This window comes from Enhydra lutris, unplaced genomic scaffold (assembly GCF_002288905.1).
Source record: "Enhydra lutris kenyoni isolate GAN:26980312 unplaced genomic scaffold, ASM228890v2 scaffoldscaffold45, whole genome shotgun sequence".
Lineage (NCBI taxonomy): Eukaryota > Metazoa > Chordata > Mammalia > Carnivora > Mustelidae > Enhydra > Enhydra lutris.
This window is the reverse complement of record NW_019154129.1, coordinates 946,732-966,391: the sequence shown is the minus strand read 5'-3', so window position 1 is coordinate 966,391 and position 19,660 is coordinate 946,732. Positions and strand designations below refer to the sequence as shown.

The following is a 19,660-nucleotide window of genomic DNA, read 5'->3' as shown; positions in this document are numbered from 1 at the left end:
TTTTTTTTTTTTTTTTTTTTTTTTTTTTTTTTTTTTGTAATGATAGTGAATTTTTAGAGACCAGACCAGTTATCTTAATAGAATGCCTTATTTTGGGTTTGTCTAATTGTTTTTCCATGGTGATATTTTACTTGTCCTCTAGTCCCTGTAGTTCCTATAAACTGGAAATTAAGTCTAAAGGTTTGATTAGGAAAAAAAACCAAAAGTTGGGTCAGAGTCCGGTTAAACATTTTTGGCAAGAATTCTTTAGAGCTGATGCCCTGTGCTCCATATTAAATTAGAAGTTACATAATCTAGTTGTCCCTCTGTTGGCGATGTTTAGTTTGAACACTTGCTTTTATAGGTGGTGACTGCCAGATAACTCTCGAAAGTATACATTTTCCCCTTTTTGATTAGCAAGTAAATTGTGGAATGATTCTTTGGTACCATGCAAATAATAATTTTATAACAGGGATGCCTGGGTGGCTCAGTTGGTTAAGTGTCTGCCTTTGGCTCAAGTCATAGAGAGCCTGCTTCTCCCTCTGCCTGCCCCTCCGCCTGCTTGTGTGTGCGCTTTCTCTCTCTCTCTGACAAATAAATAAATAAAAACTTTAAAAACAATTTGTTTAAAACATTTTTATCAGCCAGTTGATAACATATTGCTTGATTAGTTTAATATGGACCAAAATATCTGAGCCTTGTTGTTTAGGGTCTATGACTCCATCAGTTACGTATTTATCAGCAAAATCTGTTGCTTATGGACCTTAATCCATAATTTTATGTTGTATGTGATAGGTGAATAGCATAATTTTGGAATAATTTTTTATGATATGTTTTCCATTTGCATTATTCTAAAATAAGTCTTGACTCCTTCATGCAGTGACTAAGCTTCTTAGAACTTAATAATTAAGATTTAAATTCATTAAAAAGATGTAATGCTTAGAAACTTCAATTTTTTAGGTGAATTTTATTTTTACTAGAAGGTACAATGAATCGAGACCAAATGTGTTCTGATTTTGTAGGCAAATAAAACATTATCTGTTTCTTTTGTCATTAAGCCTTTAGACATTTTCTTGAAATAGCAAAGAGATAAAATGTACACTGATTAGAAGATTAGAAATTGAAGAATCTCACCTTGTGGGGTAAGATACTGTCAAATGAAAAGCTCAGCAGTGGCCAGAAGGGCTTATTTTACCTCTCATTTTATTTTATTTTTTTAAAAGATTTTATTTATTTATTTGACAGAGAGAGATCACAAGTAGGCAGAGAGGCAGGCAGAGAGAGAGGAAGGGAAGCAGGCTCCCTGCTGAGCAGAGAGCCCGATGCGATGCGGGGCTCCATCCCAGGTCCCTGGGATCGTGACCTGAGCCGAAGGCAGAGGCTTTAACCCACTGAGCCACCCAGGCGCCCTTTACCTCTCATTTTAGAGCATTTGAAAAGTGAACAGGTTTTTTTCTTTCTTTTAACTTTTTATTCAGTTGAGAATAATTTACATGCAGTAGAACGCACAGAGCTTAAGTTCTAAAGTTCCAGGAGGTTTTTTTTTTTTTTTTTTTTTAAAGATTTTATTTATTTATTTGACAGACAGAGATCACAAGTAGGCAGAGAGGCAGGCAGAGAGAGAGGGGGAAGCAGGCTCCCTGCGGAGCAGAGAAGCCCGATGCGGGGCTCGATCCCAGGACCTTGGGATCATGACCTGAGCTGAAGGCAGAGGCTTTAACCCACTGAGCCACCCAGGTGCCCCTAAAGTTCCAGGAGTTTTGATATATGGCATACACTTGTGTAACTCACACCCATACAGAACATTTTCATACCTGCAGAAAGATCTCCCATGTCCATTCTGCTCATTGCCCCCACCCACCGTTAAGATTTCTTTCCCTGTAGTTTTACGTGTTGTACATTTTAATCATTTTGATTCAAGGCTTCCCGATTTTAAGATGTTTTTATATTTATGAGAAATAATTACATATTTCTGATGTTTTGCAGCTTAACATTGAGAAAAGAAAGGAAATGCAACAAGAAAAGCAGAAAGCACTTGATATAGAAACAAGAAAGCATGCTGATAGGAAGAAAGCTCTATTGACTCGGGTCCAAGAGATTCTTGAAAATGTTCAGGTGTGTGTAATGTAGGCTTTTTAAAGTTATAATTAAGAAATCATGAGGTACACATTAATAATAACTTTTCAGAAATAGGTTTGCACTTTCTAGTTAGTTACCAATATATTTCACTGTTATGTTTCAGAATCTTTGTGGTTTGTGATATTTCATTGCAGTTACTCCGAAGAACATTCACTTGCTTGTTAGTAATGCACCCAGTACTTGAATCAGAGGGTACTTAGACAATGGAGCCCTTCCCTGAATATAATTGCTTATTGTCTGTGTCTTATGACTCTAAAAACATGGAATTCTCAGTGACAAAATGATGGGATTGACCATTGTAGTTTCCCTCTGAACTATTCAGACTATTGAGTCAATGACCTTATTCTCATTCTCTTCTAAAGTAAATAACTGCCCCCCATTTTTTTTTTTTTTTTAGGTGACATTCTCTTAAGTACACAAATGTAATTTAGATTACATAAGTAGAATTGTCTAGATGCATCTTAGATCTAAACTGAAACCATTTAAACAGTACATTCATGCCTTTTACAATTATTTTTATTTAGCTGAATTTAAATTTGTAAACAATTCGTTTTAAGGTCTGGATTATTTCATACTAAAAAAAAAACCATGAAGTACATTGAACAAATAATTTCTGCCATATACAGCTCTGTTTTGCTAGTTACATCTTAACATTTTTTCATAATCTTAGGGGTTTGTAGTTTGTATAATTCACCCTAGATGACACTCGTACAGTGAACTTTAGGCTGTTTCCCACTAACTGCTACCTTCATTTGTCTGTGGGTAGTGGAGTTTAATTTGCACATTACAATGGCTGTCCATTTTAACTTTAAAAAATATAATATGTAGCACAATAATAAGGGTAAGTGTTTAATTTACTAGGTGTTTCCTATTATTGAAACAAAAATGGCATGTCATTGTTGGTCTAGTGAGGGATTATATCAAATATACTACTAATGAGATTGTTGAGTCTTAAAGCTTCCAACATTTAATAGAGCATGTACATTGTTAAACTAGAGAGTAATGAATTAATTATGCAGATAGAGACATTTTATATTGTACAAATGGATGTCTCCAGTCTCTTTTACCTGTAAAACCTATCATTCTTTGATACATTTTTGTTTATTTCTATTCTCTAACCAAAGGCTCATTTTGGTTAGAAAAAAACATAGCTGTAGCTGCTGTACATGTAAATGTGAAATGTGAAGTATTTTAAGGAAACAGTTTATTTTTCTTAAGCCTATGAACATGTTTATGGATTCGGTGAATGTGTTTCCCTTTTGTTTTATTTTGGTGCTGAGGTTGTGACTAAGTATATTTTGTTGTGTTGTTTATTGCATACTACCTGGAAACCATTATATGTCTTGGGATTTGTAAGGTATAACGGGAGTGCCATATGGTCTAGGAAAAAAAAAAACACATAACAACCTAAAAATTTCTTAATATTCAGGATTCTGGAGTCTGTATTTATATGATAATATGATAATTTCTGTCAGTTTAATATATGCTTGTATAATCTTTAAAAGCCATCCAGTTCACTTTTTATTCTTTTGCTAAGTCAAATTATTTAGATAGAAAATGTAATTTTATTTTTTCTGTTGTATCTCTTGTGTGTTAGTTGTTCTCGTCTTAATTTATAAAATTTTTATTTATTTTGCTTGTTCTAAAACTCATTAATGGGTTGCTGTTTAACATGTCAGTTAATCAAATAGAAATTTGCTTTGGTGAATTAGATTTTAAGGTGAAAATCTTTAACTTCAGCTACATGGCTGAGCTATCATTTAATACAAATTTACCTCATCATATAGAAGGATTTTAGTTCAAATCTGGTGTAAGCATGTGGAAGGCAGGAGTCTTGTTACTGAATTATTTTTGCTTAATATCCTAGACAAGTTAGCTTTTAGAGTCACTCAAGTAAGAAATTTCATTACTTGCTATTTATCTCATACATTGGTATTCTTAGCTTTCATGGGAGGACCCAGTTGGTGACTTTAATAACATATAATACAGGAGAAAGTTAAGATCCATCTATTCCAAGATTAAGTTGTGCATGGATATGTGCATATAGATGTGTGTATGTACCCATTCACATGTGTGCATATTTGTATCAGATTAGATAATTTCCTTTTTTTCGTATACTCTTTTAATAAATAGGCCAGGATGGCCAATAGATGTTTTTATTTTTTTAAATTATTTTATTTAATTTTTTATCAGTAGATATTTTTAGTAGTAATTTGAGCCCCATGTGATACATGATACAATAGAAAAAGGTTATCTTAGTTTTTGTCTGTGTTTTCAAATATTAGAATATTTGAATTTTCTATTTCAATTTTATTTTAGAAAATAATGAAATCAAAGGCCTTTCTTTGCAATGAGGAAATAAAAATTTTTAAATTTCCTTTTCCAGGTTAGAAAAGCACCTAATCCCAGTGATTTTGATCCATGGGAGACTGAAACAGTTTATTCTGATTCAGAAGTCAGAAACTTGAATGTCCCTTCCACATTTCCAAATATCTTGCCAAGCCCTACTGAACACTCTACTTTAGGAAAGTTTGAAAAGACAACTGGAATTTTGCCATTGAATCATGAGGACCAATTTAAATCTAATGGGACAGATTCAGCTAGGGACTCAGAATTTAATTCTCTGAAGCACTGTGATAGTTCAGATGTTACCCCTGTGGAAAAGGAAGCTTCCGCAAAGATCCCCTCAGCAGCCCCTCAGGAAACTCTTCTGTCCGATGGTCTCTTCCCATCCAGTGAAGAACTGGACCCAACACTTTTGGAGGAAGTTACTCCAGATCCCTACATAATGAGTCTTCAGAACCTGATGAAAAAGTCAAAGGAATATATAGAAAGAGAACAATCTAGACGCAGTCTGAGAACTAGTGCGAAGAGGAGTGTTCACGAGTGTCACTCAGATAAGGAAAACGAGGCTTTGAAAGTGACCGACTATGGGAAGGAGAAGGCGCAGTGGCCTGGCAGACCCTGTGCTTCAGTGATTCTGGACAAACCAAGCCTTAATAAATCAAATGTTCTTCTCCAAGGTGCTTCCACTCAAGCAAGCAGCACGAATGAGTCCGTGTTAGGTAGCTTTTCTAAAGTGGACATACCTGTACGAACTGGCCATCGCACTGTTTTAGACCCTGAATCTGATTTTAAAGTCATTCCCACTTTTGTTCCCGAGAATAACATTATCAAAAGTCTTACTGGTTCATATGCCAAATTACCTAGTCCAGAGCCAAGCCTGAGTCCTAAAATGCATCGAAGGCATTCGAGGCCATCATCAGCATGTCATATCCTTATAAATAACCCGATAAATGCCTGTGAGTTAAGTCCTAAAGGAAAAGAGCAGACAGTAGACTTAGTTGTTCAAGATACTGATGAAAAAACAAACATACCTGAAACTGTGCCAAAGTTACCAGTTGATTTAGTAGGAGTTTGTCCAAGCAAGGTTTATGTCACCAAAAATACATCTGAAACCATACAGGAAGTGGTTGTAGGTAAATCAAATCAGGTATGCCAGTCTTCAGGAAATCAGTTAGAAAACAAGGTCATTCATGGACTTGCCATCATGGAAGGTCAGTTAATGTCTGATGGGAGAGGACCACCCAAGATGGACAGTACGTGTCCTACAATGCCAAGATTGCATGAGCCATGTGCCACCAGTCAGTGTATAGTGAGTCAAAACTTTGGAACTGGGAGCGCCCTCAAGTCAGCCAATGTGCTGGAGAAAAACACCTGCAATTTACAAATGGAACTGAATAAGTCTTACGATGTAAAAAACCCATCTCCTTTACTGATGCAAAACCAGAATGCCAGACAGCAGATGGACACCCCTACAGTGGCCTGTGGCAATGAACCGTTTTTGGATAACAGTTTTGAGAAAGTTAAACGGAGACTTGATTTAGATATTGATAGTTTGCAAAAAGAAAACTGCCCTTATGTCTTAGCCACTGGAATAGCTGAACAGGAAAGGCAGCATTTGCCAGAAAAAAGATACCCCAAGGGATCTGTCTATATGAACAAGAATAAAATGTCAGAAAGTAGTTCCAAAGGTAAGGAAACTTTCAAGTGTTTGATACCTGCCAAGCAGATGGCACCTTTATCGAATACTTTTAATTGACATTTTGAAAAACAATAATAATTGTCCTCATCTGTTTATCAGGGTTTTTCATTTAATTTCTCTTATTGGAGAACCTATAATTAGCTATTGTTTATTGCCATTGATAGGCTTTCTTAAAGCCTTCTCTTGTTTCAAATACGAATCTTTCACAGTTCACTTTGTATCACAGAGAAAATTGTTAGTGACTGGAGGAAAAAGTTCTTGGATGAAACATCGCTCATAGTCTTAATCTAGTGTATTAATACGATATCTTCCTTTTAGATGGACAGTGGTTTCTAATATTTTCATCAGTCTGTTGTTTCATTTGTAATCAGATCTTCATGTAGTTGGTCTTCATGTAGTTGACATTAGCTTATTAGAGAAAAATCATAAATAAGGCTCTGAGTAGTGTTTTAAGAATGACATCTTTATTGATAAAAATTATTTCAAATTTCCTTCATACCTAATGTCATATTAACAGCAACTTGTTAAAATATGTCTTCTTAACTCCTTACTTTGTTGTTGTGGTTCATAATTCTTCATTATGGATATGGAAGAAATGAGTCAAGTCAATGAAGTTTTTGGACATAAACATTTCAGCTCCAGTGTGATCTATACCTTCCTGAAAAAACCTTCACATTCTGTAAAATTGCACACTAAAAATAACGGGGTTTATGGAAAAATAGGGTTGGGACAGACCGTTGAAAATCTGTGTAACTTTATAAGAACTCTAATAAAAACATCAGTGGGTCCCTGGGGACCTATCCAGATGGATAGGGCGGTGTGACTGGTGGCCGTGTCTGTGAATACCAGAGGCCCATACAGCTAACTAAGGGTCAGACCTGGCAGAGCTTTTGAAAGGAGCACAGCCAGTGCGAGGGAGGTGAGGCCAACTGTGGAGGCAGCCAGCTTGCTCTCAGAGGAGCCACTGGGCAGTGCTCAGTTATGACGTTCTTAAGATGGAGCTGAAAGCTGAGTGGACTCTTGCTGTTGGTTGAGTGGTTGAGCTGAGGAGCTTTGTCCTTTTTTTGTCCTTTTGTCCTTTTTTGCTGAAAGTTGTAATTTTTTTTGAAAGATTTTATTTATTTATTTGACACACAGAGAGAGAGATCACAAGTAGGCAGAGAGGCAGGCAGAGAGAAGGGGGGCAGCAGTCTCCCAGCCAAGCAGAGAGCCTGGTGTGGGGCTAGATCACCAGGACCCTGAGATCATGACCTGAGCCGAAGGCAGAGGCCCAACCCACTGAGCCAACCCCTGAAAGTTGTATTTCTACTGCTTTTTGGTTCCCCTTTGCCTGTGGAAAATTGTACACAAATGCAAATTGTTGTAGCTGAATAAAATGTATTTGGGAACAAATGATGGGAATACCATAGCAGATAGATAATATAATTTTTTAAAAGATTTTATTTATTTATTTGACAGAGATCACAAGTAGGCAGAGAGGCAGGCAGAGAGAGGGGGCAGGGGAAGCAGGCTCCCTGCTGAGCAGAGAGCCCGATGCGGGGCTCCATCCCAGGACCCTGGGATCATGACCTGAGCCGAAGGCAGAGGCTTTAACCCACTGAGCCACCCAGGAGCCCCAACAGATAGATAATATAATATACTTATCTTCAGTGAAAATCATTGACTGTATACTTGGAAAGAATGATTCTTTGAATTCAGTTGAATTGCGATGTGTCCATGAATAGGTACTGCATTGATGTAATACTTGGAATTTCAACATCTGAGAGTGTCTTATCTCTTTCTGTTCAGTAAGTTGCATAGTCACAATGGTTGAATGAATTTTTTAGTTTGCAATTTAAATATCTGAAATTTTAATATCCAGTGTTATTTGGAAACTGAAGCTGAGAAGCTTGACATTATCAGAGGAACATTTATTTAAAAAACCAAAACTAGGGGCGCCTGGGTGGCTCAGTGGGTTAAAGCCTCTGCCTTTGGCTCAGGTCATGATCCCAGGGTTCTGGGATCGAGTCCCACATCGGGCTCTTTGCTCAGCAGGGAGCCTGCTTCCTCCTGTCTCTCTGCTTGCCTCTCTGCCTACTTGTGATCTCTCTGTCAAATAAATAAATAAAATCTTAAAAAAAATAAAAAGTAAAAAACCAAAACTAAACAAAACTAGAAACTACAATACCGGAGATCTTGGAGAAGGGCCAGAGTCAGAAGAGAGGTGAGATGCAGATGAGAATCACATCTTGAAGTTAATTTGAGTAAGGAGAGTTGATTTGAGTGAGGAAAATCTTTTTTTTTTTTTAAGATTTTATTTATTTGACAGAGAATGAGAGTACAATCAGGGGGTGTGGCAGGCAAAAGGAGAGGGAGAAGTAGGCTCCCCTGCAAAGCTGGTAGCTCGATGTGGGGCTTGATTCCACAACCCTGGGATCATGACCCTAGCCGAAGTTAGTCACCTAACCAACTGAGCCACTCAGGTACCCTGAGTAAGGAGATTCTTGACTGAACAGATAGTCTTGGCTCCATCGGTTCAGATCATGGTGGGATCTGTTGAGTGAGTGGGGATGGTGGCCACAAGCAGGCCTCTGTTGGTAGCATGAAATGAAGGGCGTGGCAGAAGAGAATGTGCCTCAGAGTGGGGACTGGCTCTACCTTGATTGTGTTACATCGGACCCAGGAATGTATCTTCGGTCAGATATTAGTAAATCTTCTAAATTTGAGGGGTTGTGTTTCTTTTCAGAAAGCGAGGAGATATTAAAAAGCAGGATGTTAGCTTTTGAAGAAATGCGGAAGAGGCTAGAAGAACAGCATGCCCAGCAGTTATCACTACTCATAGCTGAGCAGGAAAGGGAACAGGAAAGGTTGCAGAAGGTGAGGAATTAAAACGTAGGAATATGGGTCTGGTAAGTGGAATTTCACTGGGGGTAATATGAATTTTGGTCACCTAAAGGATACTTGTAATTTCTTCCCCTGTATATCTTAATCTATGGAGGTGATTGATTTTGATACGTGGATATTGCCAAAATGTGAGGTTTAATATTTAATTCCTTATCGAAAAATAAATGCATAATTCATCAAAAGGATACTTTATTGAATCCTTGATTCAAAACGTTTAGTATTTTTCAAAGATTTTATATATTAATGCTGAACTACGCATTCTGCAAGAATGTATTGTAAGAACAAGGATACTTGTTTTAAGATTTCATTGGAGGTAGGAAAACTTGAAATTAATCATTTGCTGATAATTACCCATTACTTTTAGCTAAGCCTAAAGTGATGGTATTTTGGTACATAATTCAACAGAAGATGTAGCACGTTATATAATACACTGCTAACCTACAGGAAATAGAAGAACAGGAGAAAATGTTAAAAGAGAAGAAGGTGATTGCAGCTGAAGCGTCTGAATCGGGCAGCAACAACGTGGCGGACTTAGAATGGAGAAAAATAAATGAGTCTGGTTTGCTGGAAACAATGCTGTCTCAGGTGGACTCGCTCCGTCCTTCAAACTCAAATAGCTCTGGTAAATATTTTCAAAATTCTCTTCTTTTGGAAAAAATGATCCTATAGTAAGATATTTTACTTTCAAACTCTAGCTCCATCCTTCAAGTAATCCCATTTGCCAGCTGCCCAGTAAGTAGTGAAAAATGAAGTGAGAGCAGATCAAAGACTGGTGAGCAGGTGTTCATGAGAAAAGCCACCTCAGCCAGGAAACTGTCAAGAAATTTGACTCAGAGCCCAGGCTTTGTTAATTCATGCAGCAGGAGATGTGCTTCAACTGAAAACACAGTTTGCCGTCTCCCCAGTGATCTTGAATTACATCTAATTCTTCAGACCCAGCAAGAGCTTATCTCCACATCTACAATTATCCTGAGACGCTGTTTGTGTTGAAAAGATCCATCTGGGGCGCCTGGGTGGCTCAGTGGGTTAAAGCCTCTGCCTTCGGCTCAGGTCATGGTCCCAGTGTCCTGGGATCGAGCCCCACATCGGGCTCTCTGCTCAGCAGGGAACCTGCCTCCTCCTCTCTCGCTCTGCCTGCTTCTCTGCCTACTTGTGATCTCTGTCTGTCAAATAAATAAATAAAATCTTTAAAAAAAAAAGAAAAGAAAAGATCCATCTGGTGCAGAAGCGTAAAGCCCATAAATATTTCACGTCTGCACGTGGACTAGTTTCAGAGGCAGTTGTTATTCTTAGTAAGTCATAAGTGTTTATTTGGATGTTCTGCATATTCTGATTATATGACGTCAAGTATAACACTGTACATGTATTTCTCTAGGTTTCACAAGTTCTGCCCTGCAGCACAGCTTTGCTTCTGCAAACGAAGCACCCTTCTACCTCTGGGGCTCATCAACTAGTGGCTTGACCAAGCTGTCAGTAACAAGGCCTTTTGGAAGGGCCAAACCTAAATGGTCTCAGGTGGGCGAACTTAATGATATTTGCGTGTCTATCTAGCTATCTTTTTTAAAGAGGTACATTATCGGGGCGTCTGGGTGGCTCAGTGGGTTAAAGCCTCTGTCTTCGGCTCACATTGTGATCCCAGAGTCCTGGGATCGAAGCCCCATGTTGGGCTCTCTGCTCGGCAAGGAGCCTGCTTCCCCATCTCTCTCTGCCTGCCTCTCTGCCTACTTGTGATCTCTGTCTGTCAAATAAATAAATAAAATCTTAAAAAAAAAAAAGAGCTACGTTATCTTAGGTTGTACAGATGAGGACAGATGTTTGTGCCCTACATCAAATAGCGTGGCCCTTCTCGGAGATGACCGCACACAGAGCATACATGTGTAGAATTCAGCTCATTGTAATAGATTAAGGATTATAAGGCTCAGATTCTTAACTCATGGTGTCTGTCTGATTTCTTCTAGGTTTTCAGTCCGGAATTACAAACAAAATTTAATAAGATAACTGCAGTGGCAAAAGGATTTCTTACTCGAAGGCTTATGCAGACAGATAAGCTGAAACAACTTCGCCAAACTGTAAAAGTAAGGAGCTGGTCTGTTGTTCCTGTTTCACTTCTGGCTCAGTTTCTCAGTCCAGCGATGGCTAGTCACTAGCTAGAGGTGACTCATTAGTTCAGAACTTAGGCAGATCAAACATTTCTTAGTCACTGCAATGTCGGCGATTATAGAAATCTGATTAATCTCATTTAAATGGCTTTTTAAAGTGCATAAATGAAGTAGTTTGTATATGTCTCACCTCAAAGGGAGTACTGTTTGACTTCTGGGAAGTAATAGTTTTATGTTCTTAGTGATTTTGAATTGGCTGAGAAAAAAATCAGAAGGAAATTCCAGTGATCATGAATCTTTCTAGGAAAGTGGTTTTTGAAGGAGTATTTCATCTTCCAGGACACTATGGAATTCATAAGGAGTTTTCAGTCAGAAGCGCCATTGAAGAGAGGAGTTGTTTCAGCACAAGATGCTTCTCTTCAGGAAAGAGTGTTAGCTCAGGTAAATGCACGTGTCCTGAAGGCTTTTAAATGGAAATTTCTATCTCTCCCCTCATTTAACCACTGAAAAGAGGTTTTAATTAAAACTTTAACCCTTTTGGGGCACCTGGGTGGCTCAGTCAGTTGGGCGTCTGCCTTTAGGCCGGGTCATGGTTCCAGGATTCTGGGATCCAGCCCTACATCAGGCTCCCTGCTCAGTGAGGAGCCTGCTTCTCCCTCTCCCTCTGCCATTCTCTCCGATTGTGCTCTCAGGCACTCTTTATCTCTCTGTCAAATAAATAAAATCTTAAAAAAAAAAAAGAACAAACTTTTTAACCCTTTTCCCTTAAAAGTGTAAGTGCACATAACATTACTAAACTCTAACCTCCTCTTTTTAAATGGGGACAATGTTTTCTTCTTTTGAATCTAGTTGCGAGCTGCCCTGTATGGTATTCATGACATATTCTTTGTAATGGATGCAGCTGAAAGAATGTCTATTCTCCATCATGATCGAGAAGTTCGCAAAGAGAAAATGCTCAGGCAAATGGTATGTTACATGATTTTTTAATGAATGAAGAGTGGAAAAGAAAAACTATTTCTTCTACACTCCTAGAACTTCTGGTACTTCTGATACCAGATGTATGTTTTTCCGCACGCCAATCACTTCTCCCGCACTAGCGGGGAGGTCCTACAATTCACTTCAGTTCTGGTAGTATCTAGTTGGAGTTAAGAGTCAGATACTACAAGATAAGGAGGAAGTTAAGACTTCCTCCCATCCAAAGTCTCAGGTGTCACTTGTATTTCTGACTGACCAGCTATAAAACAGGATTCCCATAACCCTGCCTTTGGGTTTGATAATTTCCTTGAATGGCTCACAGTAGTTAGGGGATTTGCTGGTTTACTGTATAAGGACACAAGTGAGGATACAGATGAAGAGATGCATAGAGCAGGGCCTGGAAGGGTCCTGAGGGCAGGAGCTTCTGTCCCTCCGTGGAGTTGGAGTGTGCCATCTTCCCGGCACATGGATGTGTTCATGGAAGCTCTCTGAACCCCATCCTTTAGGTATTGCTGTGGAGGATTTATCATGTAGGCATGATCAGTGATTAACTCAATCTCTAGCCCCTCTCTTATTTCTGGACAAGGGGGTAAGCTTCTACTCCTGCTTGGTCTTTCTGATGACTAGCCTGTACCTGGGAGCCCCTTCTAAAGTTGTCTTATTGGAACAAAAGATGCTTATATCACCCAGAAAATTCCAAGGGATTTATGAGCTCTGTGTCAGGAACTGAGGTCAAGACCAAATATTAGAGCAGAAGATGCTTCTACCATCAGTATCTCAGCTTCCTAGGGTTTTAGGAGCTCTGTCTTAGGAACAGGGGTCAAAGATCAAATATCAACAGGAACGAGGGGTGGAGACCAATATATTTATTTCTTCTTATTTCACATTGAGGTTCTTCTGGGTTGGGGGTAATTGATACCAAATCTCATTCTCTATTTTGACTTTAGCATGTTCCCTACAATTTTAAGCATAGACCCGTTCCCAGGATTACCAGCAACACTTAACTCTAAAGACAGATTTAAAAGAATTGGGTATTGTTTTGTGATTAGATTTTGGAGTTGAAGCATTCACTGTTGTTTGGATGACTTCTAAAAAACTATCATGGCTCCTGATTGAATTTCCTTTGAGTTATCAGGTGGATTTTGTCTTTTTGGAAACCAGAGTTTTTTGAAATCTGTCAGAGTGTTGGAGGTGTGTGGTTTGAATCAGTGATTTTAAATGGGTCGACAAAAGAAAAAGAAGCTAAATTTATATTATTTCATTGGGAAAAATAATTATAATTATATAAGAAGTTGGACTGTTTTAGTACTAAAGACAGATTAAGTTAAAGTTTCAAATACTAGTAAGAGAAGCTTTTCCATACAGTCTGAGATCATCCCTGTATTATTTTAGTGGTATTACTGGTACCACTCAAGCTTTTTGGTTTGTATTTTCAAGGACAAAATGAAAAGTCCACGAGTGGCCCTGTCGGCTGCAACACAGAAGTCTCTCGATAGGAGGAAGTACATGAAGTAAGTTTTCTTTGTTTCATGTCACCTTAATTCAGTTCCTAGCAAAGCAATTAATTTTAGTCATCCGTTGGTCTGTTTGTGTATTCAAATTAGATAAAAGTTCACTTTTCTACAGCTCAGTTGATAGAAATCCCTTTTTTTTTATGTGAAGTTTTATTATTCAGGTGGTAAAATCTGATTTCATCTTTAGGTTAAATGTATCAATTACTGAAGGAGACTAAGTGTTCACTTGTGTCATCATAGCCACTCAGCCTTAAAAATAGTTAAATTTTATATTCAGTATTAATTTTACATCTTTTGAATATATTCTTTGTCTAATATGCAAAATACTTCATGGGAGGAAAACCTAATGCCAAGAACCAGGATTGGTAACTGTCTTAGTAAGCTGCTTTTTTCTGGAAAGTAATCTCTAGTGTGCTGAGTACAGTTGAGTAGTATAGCAACCTGTAAATGATTTGTTTCTGTCATCCTGCATCACATCCAGAAGTGTTTCTCTCCTTTTCTAAATACAATGTTTGTGTGTCCTTATTTTCATGTTGTATTAGAGCTGCTGAAATGGGAATGCCAAATAAGAAATTTCTGGTTAAGCAAAATCCTTCCGAAACAAGGTGAGAAAAACCACTTCGTCTCTGTGAGAAACTATTTATTAAAAAAAAATTATAAATCCCAAGCTTACTTTCTGTTCATTTAGTTCTAACTTTAGATCAGCAGGACAGTCTCTGCTGGCTAGAGGATTGAAGAGGCGCCGAGATCCATGTTAACACTGGGTCATGTACCTGGTTACATGTCAGACCAGGTGTTTCTGGACCTTTTTTTAGAATATGCCATCTCAGGTAGAAATTTCAGCACCCTATGTCCCAAGCTCAGCTCATAGCCCAGGACTTACTTAGGTTACTTACTAAAAAACCTTAGTGGCTTCTGGGTGGCTCAGTCAGTTAAGTGTCTACCTTAGGCTCAGGTCATGATGCTGGGTCCTGGTATTGAGCCCCATGTGGGACTCCCTGCTCAGTGGGGATCCTGCTTCTCTCTCTCCCTCTGCCTGCCCCGCCCCCAGGCCACTTGTGCTGTCTGTCTCTCTTGTTCTCTATCTCAAATAAATAAATGAAATGTTTAAAAAAATAAATAAAAACCTTAGAAAGCTAGCTTAATATTTCTGATCTTATTTCTACTTTTACAAGAGTGATGCTAGTTGGATGTTTGAAAGGAAAAGTTGGTTTTTGTAAAGTATATAAATAAATTACCTAAAAACACAAGAGTTAAACACATACATTGGACATCCTGATAAAAACCTAAGATTTGGGCTCTCAGTGAGCAAAATATAAGTACCATATTAATATGCTTCTATCAGCTTGATTTGCTGTGTGGTATTATTATATTGGCCTATCTGCATAGATGACTTCCATCTCACGGTTAATCATCTTTCATCTATTAAAAGAAAAAGCGGGGAGGGAATGAATTTATGTCATTCTCTTTTGAATTAATTTTTTACTTTGTCAACAGAGTCCTTCAGCCAAACCAAGGACAGAATGCGCCCGTTCACAGGCTCCTTAGTAGACAAGGGTAAGAATGCCACCGCAGGGTATTTAAAAACATCCAAATCAAAATTAGCTTTGAGCGGGAAACATAATTTAGTGCTGTTTACTTAAAGGGTAACTATTTTACAAATGTGATTTGTTCATAGCATTATGAAGATCTTTTAAAGTTTTGTGTTCAATGATAACCCTTTGGTGTACCGTTGTGTATTATATTTTAATTATCATCTTACGTTGGCATGTTTTTACTTTTCATTTCATACCATTTTACTCATTAAGAGTTGTAAGCATCCATATAGTTAAGCTCAGCATCACCAAAGTGATTCTCCAGCAAAGTCTTCTAGTCCCTGCTGAAGCAGAGCGTAGCTTCCTTGCTGTGCGCATGCGTGAGACTTTCGTCCTTTTTCGAGCTTATTTGTACTTTGAACCGTTGATGCGCTATGGTTGCTTTCTTTGAATGTTGAACATTTAGACCTTAATGCAAGTGACTTATTAATTTTTTTATATTCAATTAGAACCCCTAAGACATCAGTGAAGGGGGTTGTGCAAAATAGACAGAAGTCTTCACAGAGCAGAGTGCCTAACAGAGCGCCTGTTTCAGGTGTGTAGCAAATGAGTTCCCGAAGCCCGTTCAGTGGAAGGACGTGCGCGAGCTGCCCCGTGATGCAGGCCACCCTAGTGCAATACCTTGTCTTTCCTTGCCACCATAATTTGGGCATATTCACCCTCATTCCTGTGAGTGGTCGTCTGTGTTAGTATGCTGTGGCAGTCAGGAGATCGTAGTAAACCTGTGGTTCCAATCTCGATTTCTGTAATGAAATGCTATACATTTTTTTAATCTGAAAAATTTATAGAATTACACATGCTTAATTCAGAAAACTTTTTTATACGTGAGTAAAGTGTAATAACCGATGCTTAAATCTACGTGTTTGTTCAGCTTTGGGGAAGTGTATCACCCGGGAATATTTGTATCTGCACATAAAGCCATGAAAAATTTCTCCCTCTGGCCACAAGATCACATGTGAATATGCCAGGTGGGAGGGGGTAAGTTTTGTTTTGTTGTTTTATGGATTTTAAATTATTTATGGTGGCAAGAAGACAAATTCAGTATTAAGCTAATGCAAAGCTGTTAAGCTACTGTTTTAATATTTTGTGGGTATCTTTGTTAAGACACATTGATAAGCTCACCAGAAATTATGTGATCCATTAAAAAATACTTTCAAAGTGCTTTGCTTTAACTACACTGCTTTCTAAACATTTAAAAGAAACCTAAATTAATCGCTAGAAAATGAAGATTAAATCTCTAATCAATTCTAATCTCCCCATTAATATGCGATTAGGCATATTTCAGAGCTTTTATTTCTAAGTGATTTCCTCCAAATTCGGAGGGAATGAACAACATAAATTTTTTCGTGTTATTGCTATTTGTTCACATAAGTTTGAAGAGGGAATGAGATATACTGATCATAACTTTGAAGTGATTGCTGACTTTTTGCACGTATATGGTGAATTTAATTCATTATGTTGCATATGTAGAGTATAATATGAAAGGTCATCTTTTGGAAGTTGCTGTGAGTGACAGTGGAGTTGTTTTAAAGGAGACTGTGTAGCTGAAGATCCTGCTTATTCCAGAGGTGGTCAGAATCAGCTGGTTTGAAAGGTTTCTGAAGAACTCAGACCAAGCACCAGATCTTGTGAAGTTGTGTGGAATTTTAAGACCTTGGCAATTTTTTCCCATATTAGAGTTATATATTGTGATAAATCCTGGCCAGTTGGTGATTCATTGAGGAATTAGTATTGTTTTGTGTGATATTCTCCACTTGCCACGGTGATGACTATCCACATTCTTGTCTCATGCATTTCATCTCCACTGTTTGTCCCTCGTGAATCTGTAAGAAAAAGAACAAGTAACGCTCAACAGTATGGAGGATGAATAGGAGATCATTGCCGTTAGTAACGTACTGAAGTTCAGTATCTAGAACTAGTGTGGTTTAATTGAACTGCTTCGTAATTATTAATACAAAGGAACTTATCACGTATATTATATATCTAAACAAGTACAAAATTTCCTGTTTTTTCTAAAGATTTATTTGTACATGAGTGCCTTATTTATACAAATGAAAAAGACTAAGATTTTATCATTTTACATAAATTGGAAATTTGAGATATGCCTGGCTAATATTCTAACTGAATTTAGTTGGAAAGATCATTCTTTCTTGCTTAGATTTTTAATGGCCTGGATTATGTTTCAGACAAACTTGAACTTCATGCTTTATTTTGATGTGCATGGAGAATGAACCCTTCATTTAGCAATTTATAGGAAGCTCATTTTTGTTGTGATGATAGACTTTCATACTCTTAGACCGAAGTAGGATGCTAAGGGCTTACAGTTTGCTGCAAAGCAGTTAAAGTTGTTTATAGTTCTTAAAAACTAAATTGCAATCTCTGATCTCATGTTTTAAAACATTTGCTCATTTGATGTCTTGTGCTTGACTCAGGAGTTTATAGTGACATTCAGAAGCCACTAATTAAAGCAAAGTAGAAGCAGTAATGCGAAATGGTTGTTAAGTAAAATAACAAATCAGGTGTAACTGGGTTCTCAGAGTCTGTTTCTGGCTGCTTCTTAGGCACGTGACCTACTCTCCCATGTCTTGGTTTTATTATCCTTAAGATAGTAGTAACAGTTTCTACCTCGGGATTATTTATGTAAGGATTAAGTATGATCTTGTATATCGCTTAGCTCGGTGCCTGGTTTATAGTGAACACTCATTAATTGGAATTATAGAAAAATTGACACTGAGAAATAATATTAATTTTGCTCTATTTTTAGGAGTATATGCAGGAAAAATCCAAAGAAAGCGGCCAAATGTTGCGACAATTTAAGAAGACAGCATTCGTTAGGATGAACAAGGGGCGGGTGGGTGGGGGGGCTACACGCTTATGATTTTTTCCTGCGCAGGACTCTTTAGTTAACCCTGGACTGTTTACACAGGCAAAGTGACATCAAAGGGCTGAGCAGTTATCTGCAAACTTGATCAGTCCGGCTGTTTCCTTCTCTACACCCTCAGTATCCTCTTAAGATTAGGTTTGGGTGAAGACACAGTAGTATTTAGTAATCGACCATCTCTGCTTAACCTGTACAAACATAAGTTTGTTTTCTGTACCCAGATGTCTGCTGAGAATGTTTTTTTGTAAATTTCAAGGACATTTGGATTTATTTCTATAAAATGTCGAAAAGGTGTGGTAAATTACAAATATATTTGGAAACACAAATTTCATTTACCTCTTCTTACTGATTGCTAAATTTGATAAATTAGATACTGTTCTGTTCAAGGGAGGATTACCGCAGAAGAATGTTTTTCTTTGGTTTTATAAAACTTAAACACTGGTTAATCTCTCAGTCTTCATATTCTTGGACTTAGAGGATAATCTCATAGGAGAAAACACTTGCCTGCTGATTGTGGTCCCTCCAGAATTTACCACAGAAGGAGCTGGGGGCCACCGTTTTGGTCACCAGTGTACATTTGTCTTAACCACTAGTTGTCTTGTGCAGAAATGTTAGGTTTAATGTAGGTTACCCCAGTACTCTTGGAAACACTCCTCCTAAATCATAAAATCTTTCTGTGGAGGGTAACAAATTAGGGAGATAGCACAATCTTGAAGGTAGTAGCACTTAGGAGTGAATCCATGCGTCCATTCTGTAAAATTGAGTCACCCTGCATGCACTTCTGTTTTCTTGGTGGTTTGCGTATTTTGTTCCTTCATAGTCTGTTTTTTCTAGCTTGCCTGATTTAGGAGACACTAAAGGGCTATACAATAAGTTCAGACTTTCCAGTGGGATAGCAATATTGTCGAGTTGAAATTCTGCATTACTGATATATAAGGTTTTCATCACTAATGTATTCATTTAAAATAGAAACCAAAAAATGTTACCAAGGGAACATGATTTTATGGAAGAGAATGTCACTGTTAATTTAGCATGCCATTTCCAAAAAGGGCTTTGTGCTTCTCACATAAAATTGGGACTGTGTACACTTACTCTTTCTAACTTGAATTTTAAATAATACTGGTATTTTGAAAATGCAGACTATATATATTCTTAATATCCTTTTAAGAAGGTGGAGATAAAGATTGTTTTCTCCAGTTTTCTGTCCTATTTAAAATTTAGCTGTTACATCCAGCTGTAGATAGGCAATAATAATCTACTCTGGGTGTAAACTTGATTTTCTTTATGAGATATGTATCATTTATGATTTATTAAATGAGTGAGGCAGGAAATCAGAAGACAGACAAAAATGTCTGAGTTACCAATTTTTTTATTTGTAGGCAAAGTGTATCAAAATATCTTAATATGATAAATTGTGCTTTATCATTCTGAAAACTCAGGATACACCTTACTCATAACATTGTGGGTCTTTACAGAAAGAAAAGAGATGCTACAAGTTTTGTGCACAATAATGCAAATTAGCTAAAACAAATAGTATGTTTTGGAGAAAG

The 19,660-nt window shown here is 37.6% G+C and overlaps 1 protein-coding gene across 3 annotated transcripts in view; it reads left to right on the top strand.

The window, feature by feature from the left end:
• Nucleotides 1–18,085, top strand: part of LOC111156188 (centriolar coiled-coil protein 110) — a 24,521-nt gene extending 6,436 nt beyond the window's left edge. Inside the window, exons 4-16 of one of the 3 annotated variants that reach the window (XM_022516908.1) lie at nt 1,966–2,094; nt 4,505–6,152; nt 8,889–9,019; nt 9,491–9,668; nt 10,422–10,561; nt 11,005–11,121; nt 11,485–11,586; nt 11,995–12,111; nt 13,558–13,631; nt 14,177–14,239; nt 15,132–15,191; nt 15,679–15,764; nt 17,994–18,085. In XM_022516908.1, coding sequence (XP_022372616.1) covers nt 1,966–2,094; nt 4,505–6,152; nt 8,889–9,019; nt 9,491–9,668; nt 10,422–10,561; nt 11,005–11,121; nt 11,485–11,586; nt 11,995–12,111; nt 13,558–13,631; nt 14,177–14,239; nt 15,132–15,191; nt 15,679–15,764; nt 17,994–18,046 — 2,898 coding nt within the window. In that variant the 3' untranslated portion in view covers nt 18,047–18,085. Of the gene's footprint in view, nt 1–1,965; nt 2,095–4,504; nt 6,153–8,888; nt 9,020–9,490; nt 9,669–10,421; nt 10,562–11,004; nt 11,122–11,484; nt 11,587–11,994; nt 12,112–13,557; nt 13,632–14,176; nt 14,240–15,131; nt 15,192–15,678; nt 16,017–17,993 lie in introns of those variants that run through there. The other 2 variants (XM_022516911.1, XM_022516909.1) reach the window with 2 other exon arrangements.
• The last annotated feature ends 1,575 nt before the right edge of the window (nt 18,086–19,660 follow it).